Genomic DNA, 24,108 nt, shown 5'->3' with positions numbered 1-24,108 from the left:
TAGTCTTCATCCTATGATGTCATATAAATGGAATGTCATATAATGTAATATAAATGGAATTATATAGTATGTAGCCTTTTGAGTCGGGCCTCTTCACTTAGCATAATGCACTTCTAATTAAGGAATCATTAATGATGTACAATTTTGCTCTAGTTTTTTTTGCCTCTTTCAAATGTGCTTATATCATCCCCAACTCTAGTTTCAGATACACAGAATGTTTTTTGGCTAAGAAATGATTATAGTTATAGCTTCAAATACCAAAGAAGACCAAAACAGATTCCTAGTAAGTGCCCAGGAGAAAGTAAAATAGAAAAAACAAATCAGCTCTCTCTCCCCACACCCTATTCGGTCAGCCATTTCCTTGCCTTATGCTTATAGAAATCCATCTGCATGGAAAGTTTGCTACTGATTGTGACCTTTGCTAGCTTGAAAAAGAAAGGGAACAGCTGTTACCCTGAGGGAGTGGAAGGAATTAATGTTGTTCCTGGCCAGTTGGCAGTGTGTGCCTTTCTGGGGCGGAAACAACAGGTGACCAACTTCTTGCTTTTATTTTTGTTAGTATATAAATAGGCTAACTTGTTTTGTGTGCAGAAATCTCAAGAGTCCATAGTAAAAGAATCTGCCCTTATAGTCATTGTGGATTTTTTTAAAGCTCTTTAAATATATACACATTTATTTTAAGTGTCTTAATGAACTAAGAGACTCCAAGGTTGAGGATATTATAGGTAATTATTGACAGAAAACCACAAAAAGTAAAAACCGTCTTTGGTAAATGTCACTTTTTTATATTCAAACTGCCTTTTTCCCCCTTTTGTCCCAACTTAAACACAAAACAAAAACCAACAAGATAACTAAGTACTTTTTATAGTAAAACCATGTCAGCCACAGAGAGGTGGTGACTACAAGCCGGTGACCAGAATGTAGGTGTCTCTAGAAGCGGAGGGAGCACTGTTGTTTGAATTCCTGCCCCTGGATACTTGGCGTACCATTGCTGTGAATCACACTCAAATACAATAGCCCCCCTTATTCATGGGGCAGACATTCCCAGACCGGACCCTACGTATACTGTATTGTTTCCTACACATACCTACCTTTCACTTAATTTATAAATTAGGCACAGTCAGAGATTAACAACAATAATAGATAGAGTAATTATAACAGTATACTGAGATAAATGTTATGTGAATGTGGTCTCTCTCTCTCTCTCAAAATATCATAATGTACTCACCCTTCTTCTTGTGATGGTGTGAGATGATACAATGCCTGTGTGATGAAATGAAGTGAGGTGGAGTTTTCCATTTAATATTTTTGGACCAAGGTTGAGCATGGGTAACTGAACCCTCAGGCAGTGAGGCCTCAGGTATGGGGAGGGGACTACTGTATACTTTGCTCTCCGCCCACCACTGACCTTCTCCAAGCTCCGGGCTAGTCTTTTCCCCATCTCCACCTCTGCCTTGCACAGACTCACCAAGTCCGTCCTTGCTCAAGAGCCAGGGTTGGGTTTTTCATTTCTTATTGAAACATATACAGATTACTTACTGGGAATCAAAAATTCTCATACTCTAGTTTTGCTGTCCATTCATATTTCTCTTATTCCTCATTTCCTTCTACCCTGCTGTACCTGGATCATCCTGGGTTTTGTTGTTGTTGTTGTTTTCAATTTAATTGTCTGGCAACAGATTGATCTCAGTTATCATTCTTTAATTCATTTCTAATTTCATTTGCCACTGCAGTTGTTTTGAATATTTTTTTCCTATTCTATTGAAACTTCAGTTATCCCCTGTTCTTGTTTTTTATTTAACAAACGGTACTGTTTCCAACTTCATTTAGAAGGATTTAGAGTCAGGTAAGTGTGTTTGAATCCTGGATGCCCCACTGCCTATGAAGGCTGGTAGCCAGTATACAACTGAATCTTCCCTTCCCCCACCCACAACCGTCTGTGGATCTCCCCAAGATCTCACAACGGCTGAAGTGGACCAGCTGGCGTTGGTTCTGAGTGGCCAGTGCTGGTGCAGCACTAGTTGTTAACTATTTTTAATTTCACCCTTATTGTATGTATGGCTTTAATTAAGTTACTTTCCCTCTCTGAGTCATCCTGTCATCTCCAGAGTGAGGATAATAATACCTGTTTCACAAGGTGACTCTTTGTTCGTCCATCACATATTTGTTGATGGCCTGTCTTATTCTAAGCACTGATTTAGGTGCTTGGGACATATCAGTGAACAAAACAAAAATATCTGTGCCTTCGTGAAGCTTGTGTTCTAGTATTGTGAAGACTAAAAGAAAATTATTGTTACATGTTCAGTGTGGTGCCAGACATACACAGGTGCTCCCAGGGTTTTGGCTCTTTCTTCCCATTTGCCATACTGTTCCCATCAGGGCCAAAGGAAAGGACGGAGCCAATATTAACAACTGGACTTGACCTCCCTATAGGGCCCAGGGCCTGACTACATTGCATAGCAATCAAATGAAATGGGAAGCTTTTTTTCTTTTATTTTTTCGTAAGAAACACTAGCTGACCCTTCTCTTGATGATATTGGTTATCTACCAGTGCTTACGTTTCCATTCATCTCCCTTGGATCCAGCTCTGTCATTCGTCCTTATTCTCAAGTCCTCCTCCACACCCCCATTCTGTCACCTCAGCTTCCTATCATATTGTTTGCACTATAGACAAAAAGACCAAAAAAAAATTGTTACCCTTCTTTTGCTCTGTTTTTCCTTCAAGGTAGGCACGAAGTTCTCCCCTTCCTTCCTTTTTACCAGAAGATATTTTAAACTTGTCTCCCCCCACTCACTCATTCACTCCTTAATTCTTTTCAGTCTCTTTCTTCTCACTCCAAGTGCTACAGTGTTACAGGGTTCATCAGTGACCTCTTTTCTGTTGTTTTTCTACGCAGCTTCTCTATAAGCGTGTTTTGGGAGGGCATCTTTCTCTGTAAGAGGCATCTGTTATTATTAAGACCATACGAAGTCAGTGGGCTCATAGCCTCGTTGACCTGGGTTCAAATCCTAATTCTGCAACCTAAGTGGTTTGGGGCAGGTTTCTTCATCTTCATCTTCAAAATGATGAAATAATATTTACCATTTAAAGTTATTGAAGGATTAGAAAGCTGCCAACACCTAACACACTGTCAGGGTATATTGTGGGAGTTAAACAAAAAGTACCTCCTTTTTCTTACATTTTAAAAAAGTGGACCTTCATTTTCCCTGACACTATTCTTTCATGTTCTCTATCCGACTTTCCTGATAGTTCATTCCTTATTAGTTGGCTTAGACATGAAACATTTGTCAAATGATCAGGAATCATAAACAGGAAGTAGTATTTGCATTTGATCTGTAAGGAAACTATTATATCTTACTTGCCGAATTTATTAGTTTCACTTAAGTTGATAAAATTTGAATAACTTTTGAACATCTAATGATCCTTTGTAAAGGAGGGGAAAGAAAACCCTTTCTGTTCAGAAATAACACATAACTCCTGTCACTTAGCAGGAGGATTTTTCATGTGATTCTGGAAAGAATTTGCAACACCTGTTTCCTAAGAAAGCACGAAAAATATTACATTTTTTTCTCCAAAAATGTATTTTGTTCAAACTAAATTAGACACCAAATAAAGACCATTCCTTAAATTTGGAATGAATAGAACTTTCTAAAAACTGCTCAGGTAACACAAAGTAGTAAAGAGCCAAAAAAATTTTATTTACTTTTAACCTTAGACTGCTAAAAGGGGAAAATGAAAGGGTTTGTAGAAGCAAATTTCACAAAAGTAACTGTGGACTTACTTGGTAGACCCAAATATACATGTAGAAAAATGCACAAACATGGTTAAATTTACATATGCTAGATTTTTTATTTTTAAGGGAGAATATTTCTTACATATGGGTTTTGTCCATTACCTTTTTGTAAGACATCAGCTGCTAGAAGCAGTTCCCTCACTGTGTATTTTTCTTGTAAGTTTGCTGAGGATTCACATTTCTCTGCCCTAGTTTGCAGCAAAGTATAGTTAGACATTAGGATGGCTCAGTCAGCCCCATTGCAGTAGGTATGATAAATCCTAGGTCACACAGAGCAACTCCACCTTCACCAAAAGAAGGAAATCAGTTGTTTGTCTATATACAGACCAGCTTAGGCTCATGGAATCATGGACCGGAAGGGACCTAAGAGAGAATGTCATTCTTCTTTCTCATTTGTAGGTGACAAAATTGAGACCCTGTATACTTTATGTTTTGATTTGTATTTTCATTGTAAGCACTGGCTCACAATAAAATCTATGTTTACTCAAGTATTTCATAATTATTTCCTCTTAAGTTTCTAGAATCAAAATTAGTTTTGCTGTGTATTAAGTATTAATACAGTTTAGAAATTTGATGGCTTTCAACTTGTTATTTTTAACCGCCCAAATCTGCACGATCGAATATGCGAGCCTCTAGCTATATGTAGCTATTTAAGATGAGATTAATTAAAATTAAATAAAATTTAAAAATCAGTCCTTCCTTCTCACTAGCCATGTATCAAGTACTCATTAGCATGTGTGGCCAGTGGCTACTGTATTGGGCAGCACATTGTGTTCGGCATTCTTGTCTCACAGAAAATTTTATTGGACAACACAGCACTAAATGAAATTATTTGCTTTCCTCCCTCCTCCATCAGACTAATGCTGATTTATATTAATGTATAATCAGTTTTTGAGATTTTAAAAAAATAAACTTGAAAGGCTTGCTGGAATAATGTTCCTTTGCTTATTACATAATTAAAAAGACAGTGCTACCCTTTTAGAATGATCTGCTTGAGTGCCATGATTTTATAAGATTTTTAAAGAAGTGGTGACTAAAACAAATGTATTCGTTATAGTTTGTATTTGACTGCCTCTGCTAAACTGGTGACCCTCAAGATTATTTCTACTCTCTATGTAATAAGCGTGTTTTGGAAGGGCCTAAAATGTTATAACAACATTTCTAAGGTTAAACACTGTTTTTTTTTCATACGCTTTTGGAGATACTAGACACAGTTATGATTTATCTATTTCATATGCGATAGATCATCAAAGCTCTCAAAAGTTACAAGAGAGGACAATCCCAAAAAGTAGTTATTTTACTGTAGGCCTATTTTGAGATCCTATCAATCAGGTATAAAAACTAAAGGATAATTTCTGTTAGTTTGTTTTTTGTTTTAAACAAAATAGAAAAATAGTTTTTTTTCCTTTGCCCTGGTTTCAAACAATCTCTTTAACATAGGTGGGATTTTTTTCAGGTAAGTTGTGTGTATAGCATAATTTCAGGAAACACAACAAAAAACTTTTTCATTGTGATAAGCATTTTTTAAAATTCAAAATTAATGATCTTGCTCATTTGTTTTATAAAACATTCAAACATGGAAATATATACAATAGGAAATGAGTTTTCTACCATCTCTGGAGATGACTACTTAAAAGTTGGTTATATACTTTTCTAGGCTTTCCAATGTATATTTAGACACAGACACAAATAATGTGTTTTATATAAGTGAAATTATACTAAATATAATGTTTTTACAGATTATTTTGCCTACTTAACAACATTGAACATAAAATTTCTTTGTATGTGTTGGTTCTCATTCTGATACTATTGATTAGATTTAAAAAAACTTTTCCAGATTTTATGGTAGGAAATCTGAAGTTTAAGTATGTTTTTATTAGAAAGTGTAAATATGTTTTTATATGAAGATGATGATATACAATTTTAGTGCAACCGCCTTAGCATGATGGTGACCCATATTAGGTGGTCAATACATGTCAGTGTCCATTCTTCTTGGACATATTTGAGAAGGGCCATGAAAGATGATTGTTTCTTTTGAATAGTGAAACTCTGGAGACTCACAGTAAATATCCACAAACAACCATGGTATTAATCTTTTCACTATGAAGCAGACCTTTTTCTTAGCATGTTTATGTTTTGTGATTCAGGTTTATAAATTGCTACAAGTCTAGCAGGATTGCTATTTAAGAGTCTTGCAAGCTAGGCCGCCCCGATTATTTTAGGTGCTTCTGGTAAGAGCAAATATATTTTACTGGTGAATAAGAGACCACATTATGATTTATGCTTTTTACTGAGAGTGCACAGTATAATATGTACTATAAAACTGTACAGTATGTGAGATACATGGCAGTCTTGGAACATGGTCCTTTGTTAACTTTCCAGTGTGTAGAATGGATGCTGAGATGGAAATCCTACACTTTTGTCTGAAGTAGGGTATGTAAATGTGTGCTTTGTGATACAATTTCAGATCTGATTGTTTCTAGTGGTTCTAGAGAAGAGACTAGGAAAAGATGGATCTGGAGCTGACAATTATTTATAAAATCCTATTTTGAAGTATTACTGCTTTATACTCTTCATCATCCCATTTGGAAATCTGGTCCGTCTGCTTTCCTGCAGAGGAGATGTGGACGAGTGTTGTGGGTGGATCAGTAAAGAGGATTGAATTGGGGCCCGAACTTCTTTTGTCATTGAGAAAAGAGTAAGGGGTGCTGCTGAGAGAAGTGCTTCCACAATAGCCATGTCTGAAGCTTTGCTTGGAGGTGGTGCTGAACTATACAAAGATTGCCTTCAAGATAATAGGAGTTTATGAATTATAAATTTATTTTAGCAGTTAACATGGGTGTATCAGTTTATCTTTACTTGTTAGCATTTTGTATTCCTAGTGGAAAACAAGCTTGAGAAATAATCGTTAGACTATAGAATTAGAAGTGCTTCCCTGGCATGTTCTTGGACTTTAGATTGTTAAGCAGCTTTTGTTTTTTGTGTGTTTTCTTGGTTTATTTGTTTTGAGTCTTTTGGAGAGAAAAAAATCATGTAAAACTTTTCAGGACCTAAGTTTATGGTTATACAAAATTATTGTTTATGTGCCTCAGAGACTTTTGCTCACTTGTTTACTTATTTCTTCATTTACTTATTCAACAAATATTCTTTAAAGTATTTATGGTAAGCAGGATTGTGGAGGGGAGGCTATCAGATAGTAATGTACTCAGGATGAAGGAAAAGTGGAAATTATATTTTGCAGAGATAGCAAAGGCTGAGGGGTGTATATGTGTCTTTAAGAGAGAGACAGACACACATCTATCTATGCACGTACACAAACATGGGCCATAGTTATATAGGAACAATCTTCTAAGTATTTTTAGAATCTGCCTCTTCTTCCTATTCCTGCTGTTATTTTTTTATTTCAGGCTATCAACATCTCTTATATACACTAGTATTTCTTGCCTGGACTTGCCCTCTATTCTAACTTCACACTGCTTTTTCCTTTATACAGCTCTTCTCAGAATTTTCCCCCCACTAACGCACAGATTAGATTATGTGTCTCTTATTACCCACAGAATAATGTCCAAACTTCTTAGTACTTGTAGGTAGTCTTAATATAGATTCTGCAAATCGTCCCTTTATTATACTCTCCTGAGTTACTCCTGGCTGTTTGGTTACTATCTGTTCCATGCTGAGACCCTGATTGGTCTTACCTTCTGCCTCCAGGTTCTGTATATGTCCTGTTTCCCTATGCAGACCTGCTCTCATCATTATCCATCTGACTTCAGTGTCAGGAGGCAGACCTTGCCCTTTGGCTTCTAGATCAGTTTGGACAATGGGAAGCACTGGCAGAAAGAGAGCAGGATTCCTGTGTTTATTCTCACAGCTTCCTCCTGTCAAGTCAGGTCTTGTTGGCTCTCTCAGAGGTCTAATCCTGTCAAGTGGCTCTCGTTTAGGGGTGGTAGCACCTTCAGGAGGTAGCATCGTCTCTTGACTGCCCACACCTTCCATACCTTGTAATAGTCCTTTATTAAGTTTTTAAACTACACAGTTTGAGGGTGCTGTTTTCTGCTAGGATCTTGACTGCTCTATTGTCCAAATCCTTTTAAGTTTCAGCCCTACTTGCAGTTACAGCTGTGTTATTTTCCTGTAGCACTCATCGTCCTTTCAATAATTTTTTTTTTTTGTGAGGTCTTTTTCATTTCTTCCCTCTTTTAGTCTTTTTTCCGTTTTCCTTACCTGGCACTGTGGCTGCCATATAATACGAATTGAAATGTCTGAATGAATAAGGAGAGGAGATTTTCGAGAGAATGCACATTTGAATTTCTCTGTGGTATAGCATAATACTTATTGAGATGTCTGAAATGAGAGCTTTTGAGAAAATCGGGGAAGGTAGTGAGTCCTGAAGTCAGTATAGTCACTTTAGTAGTATTTAGATTTTTATTTCATTCTTTTCAAAAAGTAAACTTAGCTCATGTTTTTCTTTAGCTTTGCTTCTACATATTAGAAGTTAACATTGGTTTACTTCAGTCTTTTTCTCTCTCTTTAAAATGCATTTTAGATTTATTCCATTGGGATATTTTGTAACAGCATGTCTTTAATAAAGTATGTATTATATATAAAATGGGAGGGATTTCAGTTATCACTTAATTGGAGGAGAATATAGGAAATGATATACCGGGGAGCGCCAAAAAATGTGTATACATTTTAAGAGAGGAAAAAGCTGTACTAATATATACCGATAACAAAAGATGAATACAAGTCACGTTTGACTTCTGCAGTTACAAGAGGTGCTCAAAGTGGTTACCATCAGTCTCCAGACATTTGTGATTTCAGTGAACTACTGCTTGAGCAACGTTGACCAAAGTGTCCATTTATATACATTTTTTTGGCACCCCCGGTGTGTGTGTGTGTGTGTGAATATACCTAGATGAATATCTGGAGATAGATAGATAGACAGATATTAGCTGTATTCCTCAATTAGGAGGGATGCACTAAGAGCAGATACACAGTAGCTAATTAATGTGTTTAGCATGATTGAAGTGTATTTAAGCAAGATTCAACTTTTTAAAAGTGACTTCTCTTAAATAATTGTAATTTAGAGAAAAATATTCTAGAATTATTATTAGGGTAAAAAAGTTTCTATGCCCTGTATATATTAAGGCAAGAATATACCTGTCCTGTGAAAGAAAAAAGAATTTCCTATAACAGTAACTTTGACATAGAACTCTCCATTACTACCCTGAAAAATACCATTGAAAATAATCTCTATAGCAGAGAATATTCCATTGCTTTTTTGAGTAGAGGTATCTGTTTTCTCTAAGAGGATGGATATGCCTGTGTCTTAGTCTGTTCAGGCTGCCATAACAAAATACCAAGACTGTGTGGCTTGAATAACACATTTATTTTCTCAGTTGTGGAGGCTGGAATCCCGAGATCAAGGTGCCAGCATGGTGGGTTGTGGTGAGGGCTCTCTTCCTGGCTTGCAGACGCCACCTTACTCTATCCTCACATTGCCTTCACTGGGTGCCTGCATGTGGAGAGAGAGATGTCTGTCTCTTCCTCTTCTTATAAGGCTACCAGTACGATTAGGTTAGGACCCTACGTTTATGACCTTATTTAGCCTTAATTACCTCCTAAAAGCCCTATCTTCAAATATAGTAAAATTGGGTGTTAGATCTCCCAACGTAAGAACTTGGGGGGAAAACAATTCAGCCCATGGGGGTGGCATGTGTGTATATATAAAACATATGAGCAGTAGAGGACATCGTGATATATTTAACTTGAAGAAGAGACGTATGCTTAGACTATAATAACCCAGTAGTGAAATTTCTTCATAAAGATACTGTGGTGTTAGTAGACGTGGTGTAATATACTCTCTCCCAGGTTACCAACTGCACCCTTTTTCCTCAGATTTCAAAGTCTTGACTCAGTTTTCACTCTCCTTGTCTTAGCATTTGACACCCTACATTTACCTGATACAGACTCGATACTCTAAGCTGCTTCCGCTGGCTTTTGTATCACATTGTCCTACTTCCCTGTTGTTCATTCTTTTGTTCAAAGACTGGCCAATGTGTGCTGCCGAGTGAGATGCAATTAGCCCCTCCCTCTGGAGCATGTAATCATCCTTTCTTCCTCTCCTACAGTCTCTTTTCATGATTTCACTATGGAGATTAATTCTTAGCTGATTGTTTTATCTTTGTTAGTCTTGACTTAAGGCTTTCTCTGAGAACTGGTTCATTCTCCTGGCTTAACTTATCAATTCTATTGCCAACAATTTGCATATCTCTCTCTACTTGATTTTTATCCTGAATTTTATTCGTTTACCCTTTCAGTAAATTTATTCAGAGTCAACTGTATGCCTGGTGCAAAGGATACAGAATGATATAGTCTTTACTCTCAAGTTGCTGACAGAATGCAACAGGCAATTTAAAATACATTGTGATAGATACATGTACAAGGGGCCATGGGACAGATAAGCAGGGAGTGCCTGGCTGTGACTTGGTGGGGAAGTAAGAGAGCAAGTAGCCCCAGGAGAAGGCTGACCGTGTATGAAAGCACCTAGGTTTTTGAAAACATACGAGTGGGAATGTTCAGGCAACAGCAAATGGTTCAGTGTGATTGGAGCCTTAAGGGCTGCATGGGGAAGCGTGAAAGATGAAGCTGAGCAATTAAGAAGGTGCTAGACCACCCCAAACACAATATTCTCAATAGTAAACGAATTTTCTTCCACTGTAAACCCCCTCCCAACTTCACGTATCTTGTCAGTGGGACCATCCGTCTCCCTGCTTCCAATCCTGAAGTGTCATCTCCAGGTGTGTCTCAGCAGTTGTGATCAGTCATCAGGTTGGGTATTTTCTATATTCAGAATACTCTTATATATCCTTTTCTATTTCCACTGTCGACACACTACTTATCACTTAATTGCTGGATTATTTCAAAGCTGTATTAAATGTTCCCATTTCTATGCTTTTTTCAAAATTAATTTCTACAACCCCTTATTTTACCTTGTTGCTGACCCTAATGAAAGAAGACAGTGATATTTTATTTCCTACAGGATAACTTATTTCTTAGGCCCGGATTTTAATTACATAATTCTTTTTAGTAAACGCAAAAATCTCAAGCCCACTTCCTCCCATTAAAAAACACAAAATTGCAGACTTAAAAGTAATCTTTACCAAAGATTTAGTTCCATTAACTTTGAGTTTTCATTATGAACATAACATATAGTTTATACTGAACAAGTTTTCAAAAAGACAGGTCTCCCTCCCCCACAGCCATATGTTCCTTGTTACAATTCTAACCTGTTAATTTAGCCAGATCACTTGCCTTCATGGGAGGCCGTGTATACACTGACTCTAGAAATAGATACCGTTTTCCCGAAAATAAGACCTAGCCGGACAGTCAGCTCTAATGCATCTTTTGGAGCAAAAATTAATATAAGACCCAGTATTGTATTATATTATATTTTATATTTTATTTTATATTAAAGACCCGGTCGTACATTACAGTAAAATAAGACTGGGTCTTATATTAATTTTTGTTCTAAAAGACGCATTAGAGCTGATTGTCCGGCTAGCTCTTATTTTCGGGGAAACACGGTGGTCTATCTTAGAATCCACTTACTGGTTCCACTTACTAGTTTCAGCAGAGTTCTGGAATTCTTAAAGCCTCATAACAACTTTATGTGAAAAATGGGGGAAGTGATAGTACGTACTTCACAGGGTTGCAGTAAGAATTGAGTTATCTCTGTAGCCTATGCCTGGCATGTGTGAGCATGTTGGCTATAAAATGTTACGTACCTTGAACACTCCTTGCTCATTCCCTCTGTGCTCTTGCTGACCTTGCATCCCTCTACCATTAAATACTCTCCTTGATTTACCTGCTGTTTCAAGTTCAACTCAGCTGCCTTTTCTTTGTCTTTTCTAACTACTCTAGTTCAAGTTGACCTCTGAATTTCTATAGGACCTTTTCTGTCTTCTATGGTATTTCTTTTTAAATTTACATACAATGAAATTCACTTATTTGTTGTACAGTTCTGTGAGTTTTGACAGATGCGTAGAGTTGTGGAATTACTATCATACTCAAGATACAGAACAATTTCATCACCCCCCCCCAAAAAAAAACCTATCTTTGTATTACTTTTTAAACAATTTACTGAGTATACATTCTATTTCTACATATACAGTTTAGGCTTTTAAACTTAATATCTCTTTTACACTAATTTGTTTCCCTTATGAATGGCCTAGTTTAGTGTTGAACATATAGTAAATAGATGCTTGAACGTTTAAATTGTATAAAGCAAAGCCTAAAAGCATGGTAAATTTGAACATGTTAAGAAGCTACTAATTTATTTATGTATTTATTTTTTGGTCTTTCATTTTATTTGGGGGAAAGATTTCAAATGAAAATTATTTCTTTATAACTTCTTAAAGTGATTTTAGAGCCTTGCCAGGGCTAATAAAAACCATTTTTAATTTGTCTTTGTTTCTTTCTGCTTTTATTATCAAATATACTTATGGTTTCTATTGTATTCTAACGCTATTAATGTAAATTTTAATGTGAAACAAAATTTTATATCTTTCCCCTCCTTAACTACATTTGGCTGTTATGATATTATGATTATTAAATGTATTTACTAAGTTTTTCCTTTTTTCTTTAATCATAGTTAATATATAAAGCAATTCAATTAAAATTGAATTAGTTACAAAATGTAAAGTGTAAAATCTTGCTGTTTTCTCCACTTTATTTTTCTATGGGCCAATTTTGTTCTTTTTCTTGGGGGTTTCTTTTATTGATTGTCTCTAAAATCAGAGGTCAACGCAAGTAAGAGAATTTATACTTGATAAAAGAGGGGCTGATATGGACAAGCTAATGCTGCATGGTTTCCTCAGTCTTCACTCTTGGATATTGTGGAATATTGATTCTTTATTAGAAACGGCAAAATATGTTTAAGATTTGCATCCCATTCAGTAGACTTTACTTCCTAACGAAGTGAACTGAATTTAACCATGTGTATCTTTTTCCCTTCCCCAACAGCTTCCATGCCTTTGGCTGTTCTAAATTTGGGCCAAATATATCCATATCAGAGAGGCTTTTTCTGTAAAGACAACAGCATCCAGTATCCGTACCATGACAGTACCGTCACATCCACTGTTCTCACCATAGTGGGGCTTGGTTTACCCATTTCCTCTGTAAGTAAATGAATGAGTAGGTAGCAATGGGTTTGTTGTGCCTGAGGTTGGATGAAGTGATGGAGTTGGGGTGGGAGTGAATCCACAGCACTGTCTTCACTAGTGTTGATGTGGTGAGTGATTGCTTGAGGAACATACCCACTGTTTTAATCAGGGGCAGTTTCTCCAGTTAAAAGTGGGATGTTAACCAAAACAACTTGATGTGATCATGAAGAATTATAGAATGATTATTTTAGAATGGAAGGGTTCATTTAAGTCATTTGGACCAACTCCTTTCAGTATACAAGTGAAGACACTTGCTCACGCCCCGTAAGTTATTTTATGGCAGAGCTGAAATTGAGATTATGTTTGTTTTATCATGTTATTAAATGGAAATTAAGGCCATATAAAGGAGATAGATTTATTTAATAAATTAGAGACAACAACTCAGAAAGGCTGTAAATACATAATGCAAAATAAAATCCTCAGAATACATCAGAACTATATCAGTCTTTTTTAAGTTTTACCGTGCTTTAGAAAGTTCATCAGTTTGTAAGATACTGGGTTTTATTATTTTAGATAACTAGAAAGTTTCCTTCTAGGTTAAGTTTGGCAATAATAGGTTAAGATTGGCACTTAAGATGTGCTTACTTCCTTGTTCCTTAACACTGACTCCTGAGCCTTGCTCATGTCTCTTTTTTTATGTGGTTTGGAAATAGAATAGAAGGAGCTGAGTACAGATTTACCTCCTGAGTGTTTTGGGAGTGTAGCAGGTCATGCCATGTTTCTCCTTTGACCACCTGTCTCTTATCAGTTGTCTTCCCCAGATAGTTGACTTACAAATTTTTGTCTTAGCAAACTTAGCAACCTTATTTTCACAATAGGACAGCCTGGCTTTTCTTTCTCTATTTTGCCCCCAAATTGGCTGAAAATAATAACCTAGTTCTTTGGTTTTTCTAGTTCATATCTGAGTTCATTTTGTCTGGAAGTTTTGTTTTATTTTTTTTGATGGTCTTCAGCACAGTATTCTAGAAGGTGAAGGGAACTTGGATTTTACATTCCAAGATATATTAAATATTTTCATATTTAGTATACGCACTCTAATTGGATTAAAACCACTGACATATAGGAGTAAAGGGGAGAAAAATCTGGGACTTAGTTTAAGGCGATATTTATTTCTTTTCCTAAGAAGTAAATTCCACCATAACTTCCATTTTAGCCATCAGGCTTATGAAACAATGTGCAGGAAAGCATATAATACTGCCACACTTAAATGATAATAGACAGTGTTACTGTACTTGTATAAAGTACAAGTTATTTGTTGAAGCCATATTTTGAGCAGCTATTGCCAGAAAAAATTTTTAAAAACTACCCCTGTATTTCAGGAGATAATTGCTTGAAGATCAGAAAGTTACTTTTATATTTGACTTGATACTTTTCATCTTTTTCTAAAAAAATTTTAATGATAAAAATAATACATATTCGTTAATGAATTTAAGAAAATCTGTTATAAAAAAAAGAAATTACCCTTAGTTCTGCTACCTAAAGACAACTACTGTTAACATTATGCTATTATTTCCTTTAGTTGGACAATTTTTTAGATCATTATGAACAGTGCAAATTCAGTCTTGTGCCTGTTTTTTACTTCTTTTTATAACAAATATTTTTGAGTTATTATAAATATTAAACAGCTTAAATGTTTAAAAAGTAGTAGAAAAAGATTTGGTATATGCATCCTTGAATTCTTGGCTGTGAATTCCCATGAGATTGCTATTGGAGAGATGTGATCTGGAAAGATATTTTAATGAAAATTTATTTATATTAAAAGTAGTAGTAGTATTTGGACAGTTTCTGGACCTTAAATATGCTGATGGCTTGATTAATGTGAAGGGATTCTAGGAAATTCCTGGGGTAGATTTATTTTCTTGTTTTACTAAGTTTATGTATAATATCAGATGTAGGAGACTGTTTTCTGTAAAGTTATTTATGTTTGATGTAACTTCATACACACCTACTTTATAATTTGATGATGAATAAAAAGATTTTGGATGATAGAACATTTTAAAGCAGTGACTTAATTTTTACAGTCTGAGGTCCATAATCTTTTTTTTTTTTTAATTCATTCTGTACTGTTTCCTCATCAGCTAATCAAAAAAGAAGCAACATTCAGAAAACTATAGATTTTTATATGTTTTGACTTAAAGTTTCTTTTTGGGTTTTAAGGATCCACTTTTTATTTAACACTGTTTTTCCCCTCCCCTTTTTGCTTTATGTAGGTTTACTGTCTCCCTTCTCAGTTCCTTGTACATTTACTTTTATAAACTTTTACATTTCTAGAAAAAGATAAAAGCTTGAATTTGTATGCAGACTTTCAGAGTAATGATAGCAACAATAAAGTTAAATCCCAGATCCTTATGTTGTGAATAAGTATACTTTTTCTAGCTTTAACATGTTTATAGATTGGGAATAGAAAACTTTCTGTGTTTAATAGGTTATTTTACATTGGCTTGAGTACTGACTGTGAGTAGTTAACTTTTCTTAGGTCTTGATTATTCTATAGTTTAACCTTTTAGTAAAAATGTTTAGCCTAAAATAATATAGTATAGCCAATTTTTTGTGTGTGACCAACTAATAAAACTCCTAAAGAGACATTGTATTATTTACAGTAACTTAAACTGCACCATGACAAAATAGGAATGCATGTGGATGTATGTGAAAAAGGCTTATTAATTCTTTTATATATAAATACTCTTATAAATAAGTGAGAAACAGATGAATGCCCCAAAGCAAAATGGGCAAAAGGCATGAAGAGAAAGGTGTCAGTGGAATAAAAAAATTGCCAAAAAAATGTAAAAAAAAAAAAAAGATTTAACGTTCCTAAGAAATCAAAGTTTATTTTAAAACAGCACCGAGAACATGGTTTGGCCTGTTAAACATTGGCAAAAGTAAGAGCTTTCCCAGATTGTTAAGTGTAAAAAAAACAAGTTATCTCTCATATACAAAGCTGGCAGGGGTATAAATTGATATTAAAAAGAATATATCGTTGGACCTAGATATTATACTTTTAGCAATTTATACTATAGAAATAATAATAGTTTCATTCAGAGAATTAGTTACAAGATTGTTCATTACAGCATTATTTTTTATAGCAGAAAATTGGAAATAAGTTCAGCTGTAGGGGCTGTTCATGATTTAACCCCAGTGATGAAATGTTATGATATCCATTTTGTATTTTTGATAATATATACTGACCTGGAAAGATCTTTGTAATATATTAAGTCGGGGTGGGAGAAGGATAGTGATGGTTCTTTCTGAATGGTGGGATTATTAGTATATGAGATTATTTTCATTTTATCTCTTGCATTTTCTTTTTTTTCCCTCCCTTGTACACATACTGTTTTTCAAATAAGGAAGTCTGTTTTAAATTTAAAAAACCCATTAGAAAATATCCCCTTTTCATTTTGATAAATGTGAAGTTTAACTGTCTTAACTACATACCCATTTCATATAGTTGTTCCAGAAGCTTAACTGTTCTATGTGTGAGTTTAGTTTTGTCTATTGCCAAGAATGTGGGAAAATGAAAGATTGAACTAATGATATTTTTTAAATGCACAATAAATTAAAATAAAAAGTTCATTCCTTTCTCTGGGGCTCAGCAACCTATGTGGCTGACTAGGCTCTTTTAGGAGTAAATGGCCATCTGTGGCCTTGAGTGGACTTACACACAAACACAGAACTTCTTAGTGTTTCTATATAGTATAATCCAGTTCTGATGCTAACCCCTGAAGTTGGGTCAGACTCCACAGGCTTAAGGTCACAGTCTTTGGCAAGACTGCCCTCACTTTAGTTGTCAACTGCAAGTGAGGGTCCCCAGGCCATCCATACTTCTGACCCTCTGGTTACAAATCCAAGGGATTCCCATGACCCACTTCCCCTACAAGGCTGCCCTCATTTCAGATGCCAGCCACAAGTTTGGGGGATTCTTCCTGAGACTGGGCTATGCAGGCCCAGCAAGGACGGGCAGTATGGACACAGAAGGTCAAGGTAGAAGCCTGGTTGAGAAGAGGGCTCAGAGGAGCTTAACTAAAGTTTGGTCAAAGAGAGAGTCTTTGTCACTATTTATTATCATTAATGGTGAGCTTCATCCTTAGTGTATATTGTAGATTAAGTTATTAGCTCATGATAGAGGAACATCTGTGTAAACATACCTTAATGTGCAAAACACCCTTACCCTAAGTTCATTAAAAAATATGCATTATTTGAAATCCTATTATGTCTCCATTGTTTGAAGTGTTTGTCTATTAAAAATTCCTTACTCTAGAATGTGTATTGTTCCAGTTTTTGTTTCCATGTTGACAGGGTTGCTGTGCTACCTTTTCAGAGTTTCACCCCAGTAGGCACAAGGTAATAAGCTTTACTAGGCTAGAGACAGCCTGTTTTGCTCAACATTGTATCCTTAATGCAAACCACAGTGCTTAGTGTGTAATTGGTGTTTAACAAAAGCAGGTAGAAATTTTAATGAAAAACTAAATGTGAAAATGGAGTAAGATTGTCGCTTATGTTTAAACATATTTACTACCATGAAAATTCAGCTTAACACTCTGGCAGTACCATATTTCCAAGTCATCTCTTAGGATAAAATACCTCATTAAAACAGATTTTCAGGAAAATAATGGAACACTATTATATTGAATATATATCCTGATTATAGATATCTCAAAATATGGGGGACATTGGAATTAATGAAATTTAGTATTATGGAGCTTGGTTTCTTAGGTTGGAAAAAAAAAATATTTTCTTGTTTACTTATTCCCATGTGAAACTGCATTTCTTGTCTCCATCATTATGGAAAGTACTGATTCAATCAGTTCTTATGAGCAGTTGTTCCAGCACCCTTTCTTTATGTAATTGTCACAAAATGAAGTAATACCAGATGCATTCCGAAGTAATTTGCTATAACAGATGTTTTCTTTGTTTAAAATGGCTTTTCATGCTACCATTGGAAGAGGTAATACATAGATTTGATATATTAAGTATTTTTTATGTATTCATTTTATAGAACACTTGAAAATATCTTGATAAATTTTGTTTTATATTGGGTGAACTTAAAGAAAAGTTATATAAATATTGAGTATTTACTGCCAATAATGAAAACTGAAGTTCTGTTAGTTGCACATTAGCCAAGCTTAGTGAATTCCACTGTTGTTTTCCTAATTGCTATAGGTTTTTAAGGGATTCATTGGGAAAAATATCTGCTCATAAAATATTCTTGAGTTTTGGGACATATTATGGAATGTCTTTGCTAAGGTTAAGTGGTAAAGAGCTGTTGCTTCACATCCTGAGTACAGCTCTACAAAATGAGTAGACATCTAACTTTTCTGCTGCATGTATCTTGACAAATCAGCAGGCTTTGAATGGGCTAAATTTTATTCCTAGATGAGAACTCTGATTTTCGAAAAGCCCTAAAAGCTCTTTCTACTAAATGAGCTTTATCAATGAATTATATGTGATAAGAAGACAATTAAAATTAAAATACTCATTTTGTCTACTACCAGGAATTAAGTCTTATTACCATTTAAACTTGCAATCGGAGTTCAATCCCCCTCCCTCAACTTTCTACTTTCACTTTTTCAAGCAGAAGTGACACAATTTTTCATTTGTTAAATATTGAATTGGTAATATGGCCAAACATAAATATATTTGTGATAGATATGAGATTAATATGCAGTTATTTTAAAATGTATAAAAAAGGTCAAATTTATCTTCTTTCCATTAATTCTTAACCTTTGTATAGAACAGAATAAATTTTTTTTTCTGTTTACAAACCTTTTATCTCTGAATATATGAAAATATTAGCATGATGATGTCTGTGTTTTTCTGTTACAGACAAAAGAGTTTGAAGGCAGAGTATCTTAGTATGACTTATTTTGGGAATGTTATCTGTCACACTAGGTAAAAGTGAAGTGAAGGCATTTGTGTTAACATTTCATGACTTTATTTAACTCTTTCATAAATACTTTTTTAAAAAACTCTAGCTGGGGATTTTTTATACTTTACCTTTTAGGTCCTAAGAACTTGGTTGAATTCATGATATTGTTTCTTTTGAAAAATTTTTTTGTAATTAAAATTAAATATCCACCTTGGATTTGGCAATGAGTTTTTAGATAATAACACCAAAAACATGGTCAATGAAATAATTGATAAGTTGGACTTCATTAAAATTAAAAACTTCTGCTCTATGTAAAGCCACAGACTGGGGGAAAATATTTATAAAACATATCTGTTAAAGGATTTTTATCCAAAACATACCAAGAACTCTCGAAACTCAACAATAAGCAAACAAACAACTCAATCAAAAATTGAGGAAAAGATCTGAACAGACACCTCACCAAAGAAGATACATAGATGGCAAATAAGCATATGAAAAGATGCCCAGTATCATATTTCATTAAGGAATTGTAAATTAAAACAATGATGAGATATTACAACATACCTATTAGAATGGCTAAAATCCAAAACACAACACCCAATGCTAGTACAGATGTAGATCAACAGAGGTTCTCATTTATTGCTGGTGGGAATGTAAAATGGTACAGCCATTTTAGAAGACAGTTTGGCAGTTTCTTTCAAAACTAAACAAGTCTTACCATAGGATCTAGCAATCATGCTCCTAGGTATTTATCCAAACGATTTGAAAATTTATATCCACACAAAAACCAGCACATGGACGTTTCTGACAGCTTTATTCATAATTGCCCAAACTTGGAAGCAACTGAGATGTCTTTCAGTAGGTGAATGGAGGATAAACTGTGGTACATCCATCCATACAGTGGACTAGTCAGCGCTAAAAACAATTGAGCTATCCAGCCATAAAAAGACATGGGGGGTGGGAGATGAGGGTAAGGGGGATCAAATATATGGTGATGGAAGGAGAACTGACTCTGTGTGGTGAACACACAACGAGATTTATAGATGATGTAATACAGAATTGTACACCTGAAATCTATGTAATTTTACTAACAATTGTCATCCCAATAAATTAAAAAAAAAGACATGGAAGAACTTTAAATGCATATCCTTAAATGAAAGAAGCCAACCTGAAAAGGACTCATACTGTAATTCCAACCATATACATTCTGGAAAAGGGAAAACAACGGAGACAATAAAAACATCAGTGTTTGCCAGGGGTTGGGAGGAGGAGAGAAGAGGGATGAGAAGTTTGATCACAGATGATTTTAAAGATAGTAAAACTATTCTGTATGATAATGTAATGGATGCATGATGTTATGTATTTGTCAAAACTCATAGGACTGGGGCAGCTGGATGGCTCAGTTGGTTAGAGCGCGAGCTCTGAACAATGAACACAAGGTTGCCCGTTCGATTCCCACATGGGCCGGTGAGCTGCATCCTCCACAACTAGACTGAAGACAGCGAGCTGCCGCTGAGCTGCGGGAGGGGCGGTTGGATGGCTCAGTTGGTTAGAGGGTGAGCTCGCAGCAACAACGTTGCTGGATCAATTCTTGCAAATGATGGTGGGCTGCGCCCCCTGCAACTAAAGATTGAAAACGGCGACTGGACTTGGAGCTGAGCTCCGCCCTCCACAACTAGATTGAAGGACAACGACTTGGAGCTGATGGGCCCTGGAGAAACACACTGTTCCCCAATAAAAATTTAAGTAAATAAATAAATATCATAAAAGACAAAGACAGACAAACTTAAAAAAAACAAAACTCATAGAACTGTACAACGTAAAGACAATGCAAAGAATGAACACTAATGTGAACTATAGAGTGGAGTTAACATCTCATTATTGGTTCATCAGTTATATCAAATATACCACACTAATGAAAGATGTTTAAAACAGGGAAACTTCAAAGTGGTGGTTGTAAGCGAGGGAGTGTATCTTTTATCTTCTCAGTTGTTTTTTTTTTTTTATAAACCTAAAACCGCTCTAAAAAAATAAAGTATTAATTTTTAAAAATTAAAAAAAATTTGCTTAAAGGTTGGTGAAATGTCAATGCTCTTTGGTTAAATAACATTAGTTAAGATTGCTACAAATGATTATCCTCATAGTTAGTGAATATTTATATATTCATTGCTATGAATTGGATTGCCTGATAAGGTATAGAAAGTAAAGTTTCTGGGCTATATATTTTAATAAATTTTAAATAAATTAATATAATTTATCTATTTGTGAACTCATATTTTATGAGTGTTTGTTTTCACTTGAGATTATTTGTTCTTACCAAAGGAAAGAAGTGCAAAATTGATCGACAGTTTAATAAATAGAATAAACTTTTGATTTATAAGACTTAATCTAGCGAAGACTTAAATTTGGGAAAGAAAATAATACAAATCAGTGCCAGTTTTCAGTTTTTTATAGTGAAAAACAACAAACAAGGAACTGAAATCTTGTGGCAGTTACAGTCCTCTTAGAAAATATACTCATATGAGTGGAATATATTTAGTGCCTTTTATGTAAGGGACCATTACTGTTTAAAGTTTTATTATGCAGTAGACCTTAATACATTGAAAATTTTTTGGCTCTCTGAAAAATAATACATTGAACTTAGAAGCATCTTTTAATAATGAAGATTTTATATAAATACAGGTTCATAGTCCGTTACCAAAACTCTTGGAGCCAGAAATTTTTGAATTTCTGAAAGGTTATATGATTAATACCTCATGTAATGCCCTTGGCAGAGTCTAGTACAGTATCTCACAATCAAGACATTAATATTTACATAGTGAAATATAACTAGTCAAAGTAAGTGGGGTGAGTAAAGGCTTGAGTTGTTCATTTTTTCAGGTTAAGTTTTGCCATTTAGGTAAGTTCAGGTTGTATATCAGCATCAAATGTTAAGAAAGAAATAGGAATTTGAGGTCTTTGGGTCTTAGAATAAGCGATTATAGGCCTTTGAGTGAACGGTGATTTAAAATTATCTAATTTCTTAGTCATGTTATGTGGTTACTTTAGACAAATATTTGAAAATCTCAAATTTAATTTTTGTTGTAAGCTTAGAACTGCTTATGTGAAACATCCATTTGTGATTGGAGTACAGGATTGGTGATGTAAGCTATAAAAAAATAAACATGTCCATTGCAGTACAGTGATTTTGAATACTACCTTACTCAGTAATTGTGAAGTGTGAGCAAAACTAGTGTCCTGGAAAGAAGCCACTCATGAAACACTTGGGTGATTCCTTGTAGCTAGAAGTAGCTTACGTTGCCTACCTGGCTTTCTGGAAAATCACTTAATACTCTGTTGTAGCCAGATTTCTGTGAACTCCATCTTTAAATAAGAATTTTTAAAAGTTCTCTACCATTTCTGTCAATTATCTTGAAGCTTTCATATTCAGAACCAGAATGAGATAGGATCTTAAAAACGGCAGTTTACTGCTTGATCATGAACTTGTGTTTTCTGCATGACAGGAAATGGAATTCTATATTACTTATAGAAAGAAAACTTTCTGTGTTTTCACACCTGTTTTTGAATTATGAATAGCCAACACTGGTTCAGAGCATGGTATTAGAACAACCTACTTTCAGAAGGCTGTTCCCAGTTGCTGCCTCTCTGACACCAGGGTGGGTAGCAATAGTGAGGAGTCTTTTTAATCTAAGGTGACTTTCTATGGCTATCTTGGCTTAAAGGGCTGGGAGGGGGTTGGGAGGATCCAGTTTGGGATCTTGTTATAATCTAGGGAGTGTATAAGCAGAGATTACTGACAGGGTAGTAAGAGTGGGTGGGGAGAATGGTCTAGTGATTAACTGATTTTTTCCAGTAGAATATTTGGGAGTTTTGAAGCACAGTGCACCAATTATGTGTTTAGTTAAATGTGCATATGTGTTAAAGATTTATACTTTGGTGTTAATCTTCTGATATACCCAAAAGCATCATTTTAGAAGATACCAAAATTTGAGGGAAAATAAGATTTCTGTCAAATTAATTTCTCTGTAGCTTGGGGGAATATGCCCTCCTTTAATTTTAGCAGCAGAATTACCTGTTTCCAGTGTGAAGAGTCACTGTTCTGTGGCACCCAGTAGTAAAATCACTGGGCAAAGAGATGGAAAGAGCAACTGGGAAAGACTTGTTTACTATAGAATTTTGCTTATTCTGTCTGAAAATGTTATAAATTGGGTGTTCATTGGTTTAGAATTTTTGCATATGTGGTAAATGGAAGGCTGTGTTTGTTCTGTCATTTATTGTCTGTTTTATGTGAAGTATGACTGTGTTATATATTCCTTGTCTCAAGACAACTATCTGAGGTTGGTAGGTATTTCTCTTTTATAGCTACCAAGAGGCCAAGTTGGGACTTTAACCCCATCAAGTCGGCCGCGCTCTATAATTTCCGTTTTTGACAGTCATTGTCTTCAGGGTGGAGTGGGTCTCATTTGATGGAAGTGGGTAGGTCTGTAAGCTCTTTTGTTTTGGTTTTCTTTTATCAGATGGAAGCTGTGAATATGAGTCTCGGTGGTGAAGATCAGATTGGGGGCAGTGGTTGGAAACAGGTTAGCGTGATAGTAGCCACGTTGGAGTTTGTCCAGGTTGGCTTCATCTGCCGGAAGTATTTTTGAATACTGATCTAGACAATTTAAGACTGAAAATTTGAATGTGAATCTGTTGTTTAGCTCCAGTGCTGAAATTCAGCGTGACTTTGTGTACGTCACTTAATTTGTTCTAATGTATTTCTCTACATAAAAGATTCTTTTCGGTTTATCAGAAAGCCGTGCAAAGAGGGTTTGTTTCATTGATGCAGGCACCTATCTCAAAGTCTGTCCTTTGATCTTAAGAGCAGAGTTCACTGATTTAGCTCCAAATACAGCAAACCACTTTGATATTATACTTTGGAGAAAGCTACTGCCAATTATTCACCTAAGTAAGAGTGAAATGCTTTGTCTGTATTTCTTTCCCTGATCTTCTCATTGTCTGTCTTTTTCTGGACTCTGTCCTTGCTGCATTCTTCCTTCTATACCACACTGTCTTGATTATTGTAGCTATATATTGGGTGGTAAAAATATATTAAAATCAAGTGGGGGAAAAATAAAGTATAGGTACATTTTTCTCAAAAAATTCAGGGAGCATGACTCCTCCAACTTTATTATTCTTTTTTCAGAATTATTTTAGCTGTCTCATTCTCTTGCTTTTCCACATGAATTTT

At 35.1% G+C, this 24,108-nt stretch overlaps 1 protein-coding gene across 2 annotated transcripts in view; it reads left to right on the top strand.

Moving 5' to 3' along the window:
* Positions 1 to 24,108, top strand: part of PLPP1 (phospholipid phosphatase 1) — a 77,079-nt gene that overhangs the window by 18,573 nt on the left and 34,398 nt on the right. The window contains exon 2 of one of the 2 annotated variants that reach the window (XM_033110510.1): positions 12,816 to 12,970. The exons of the other annotated variant lie outside the window; for it this stretch is intronic. Coding sequence (XP_032966401.1) covers positions 12,816 to 12,970 — 155 coding nt within the window. The remainder of the gene's footprint in view (positions 1 to 12,815; positions 12,971 to 24,108) is intronic. 2 annotated transcript variants of the gene reach the window in all.

This window comes from Rhinolophus ferrumequinum, chromosome 7 (genome assembly GCF_004115265.2).
Source record: "Rhinolophus ferrumequinum isolate MPI-CBG mRhiFer1 chromosome 7, mRhiFer1_v1.p, whole genome shotgun sequence".
NCBI lineage: Eukaryota > Metazoa > Chordata > Mammalia > Chiroptera > Rhinolophidae > Rhinolophus > Rhinolophus ferrumequinum.
This window is presented reverse-complemented; position numbering and strand designations above follow the sequence as displayed.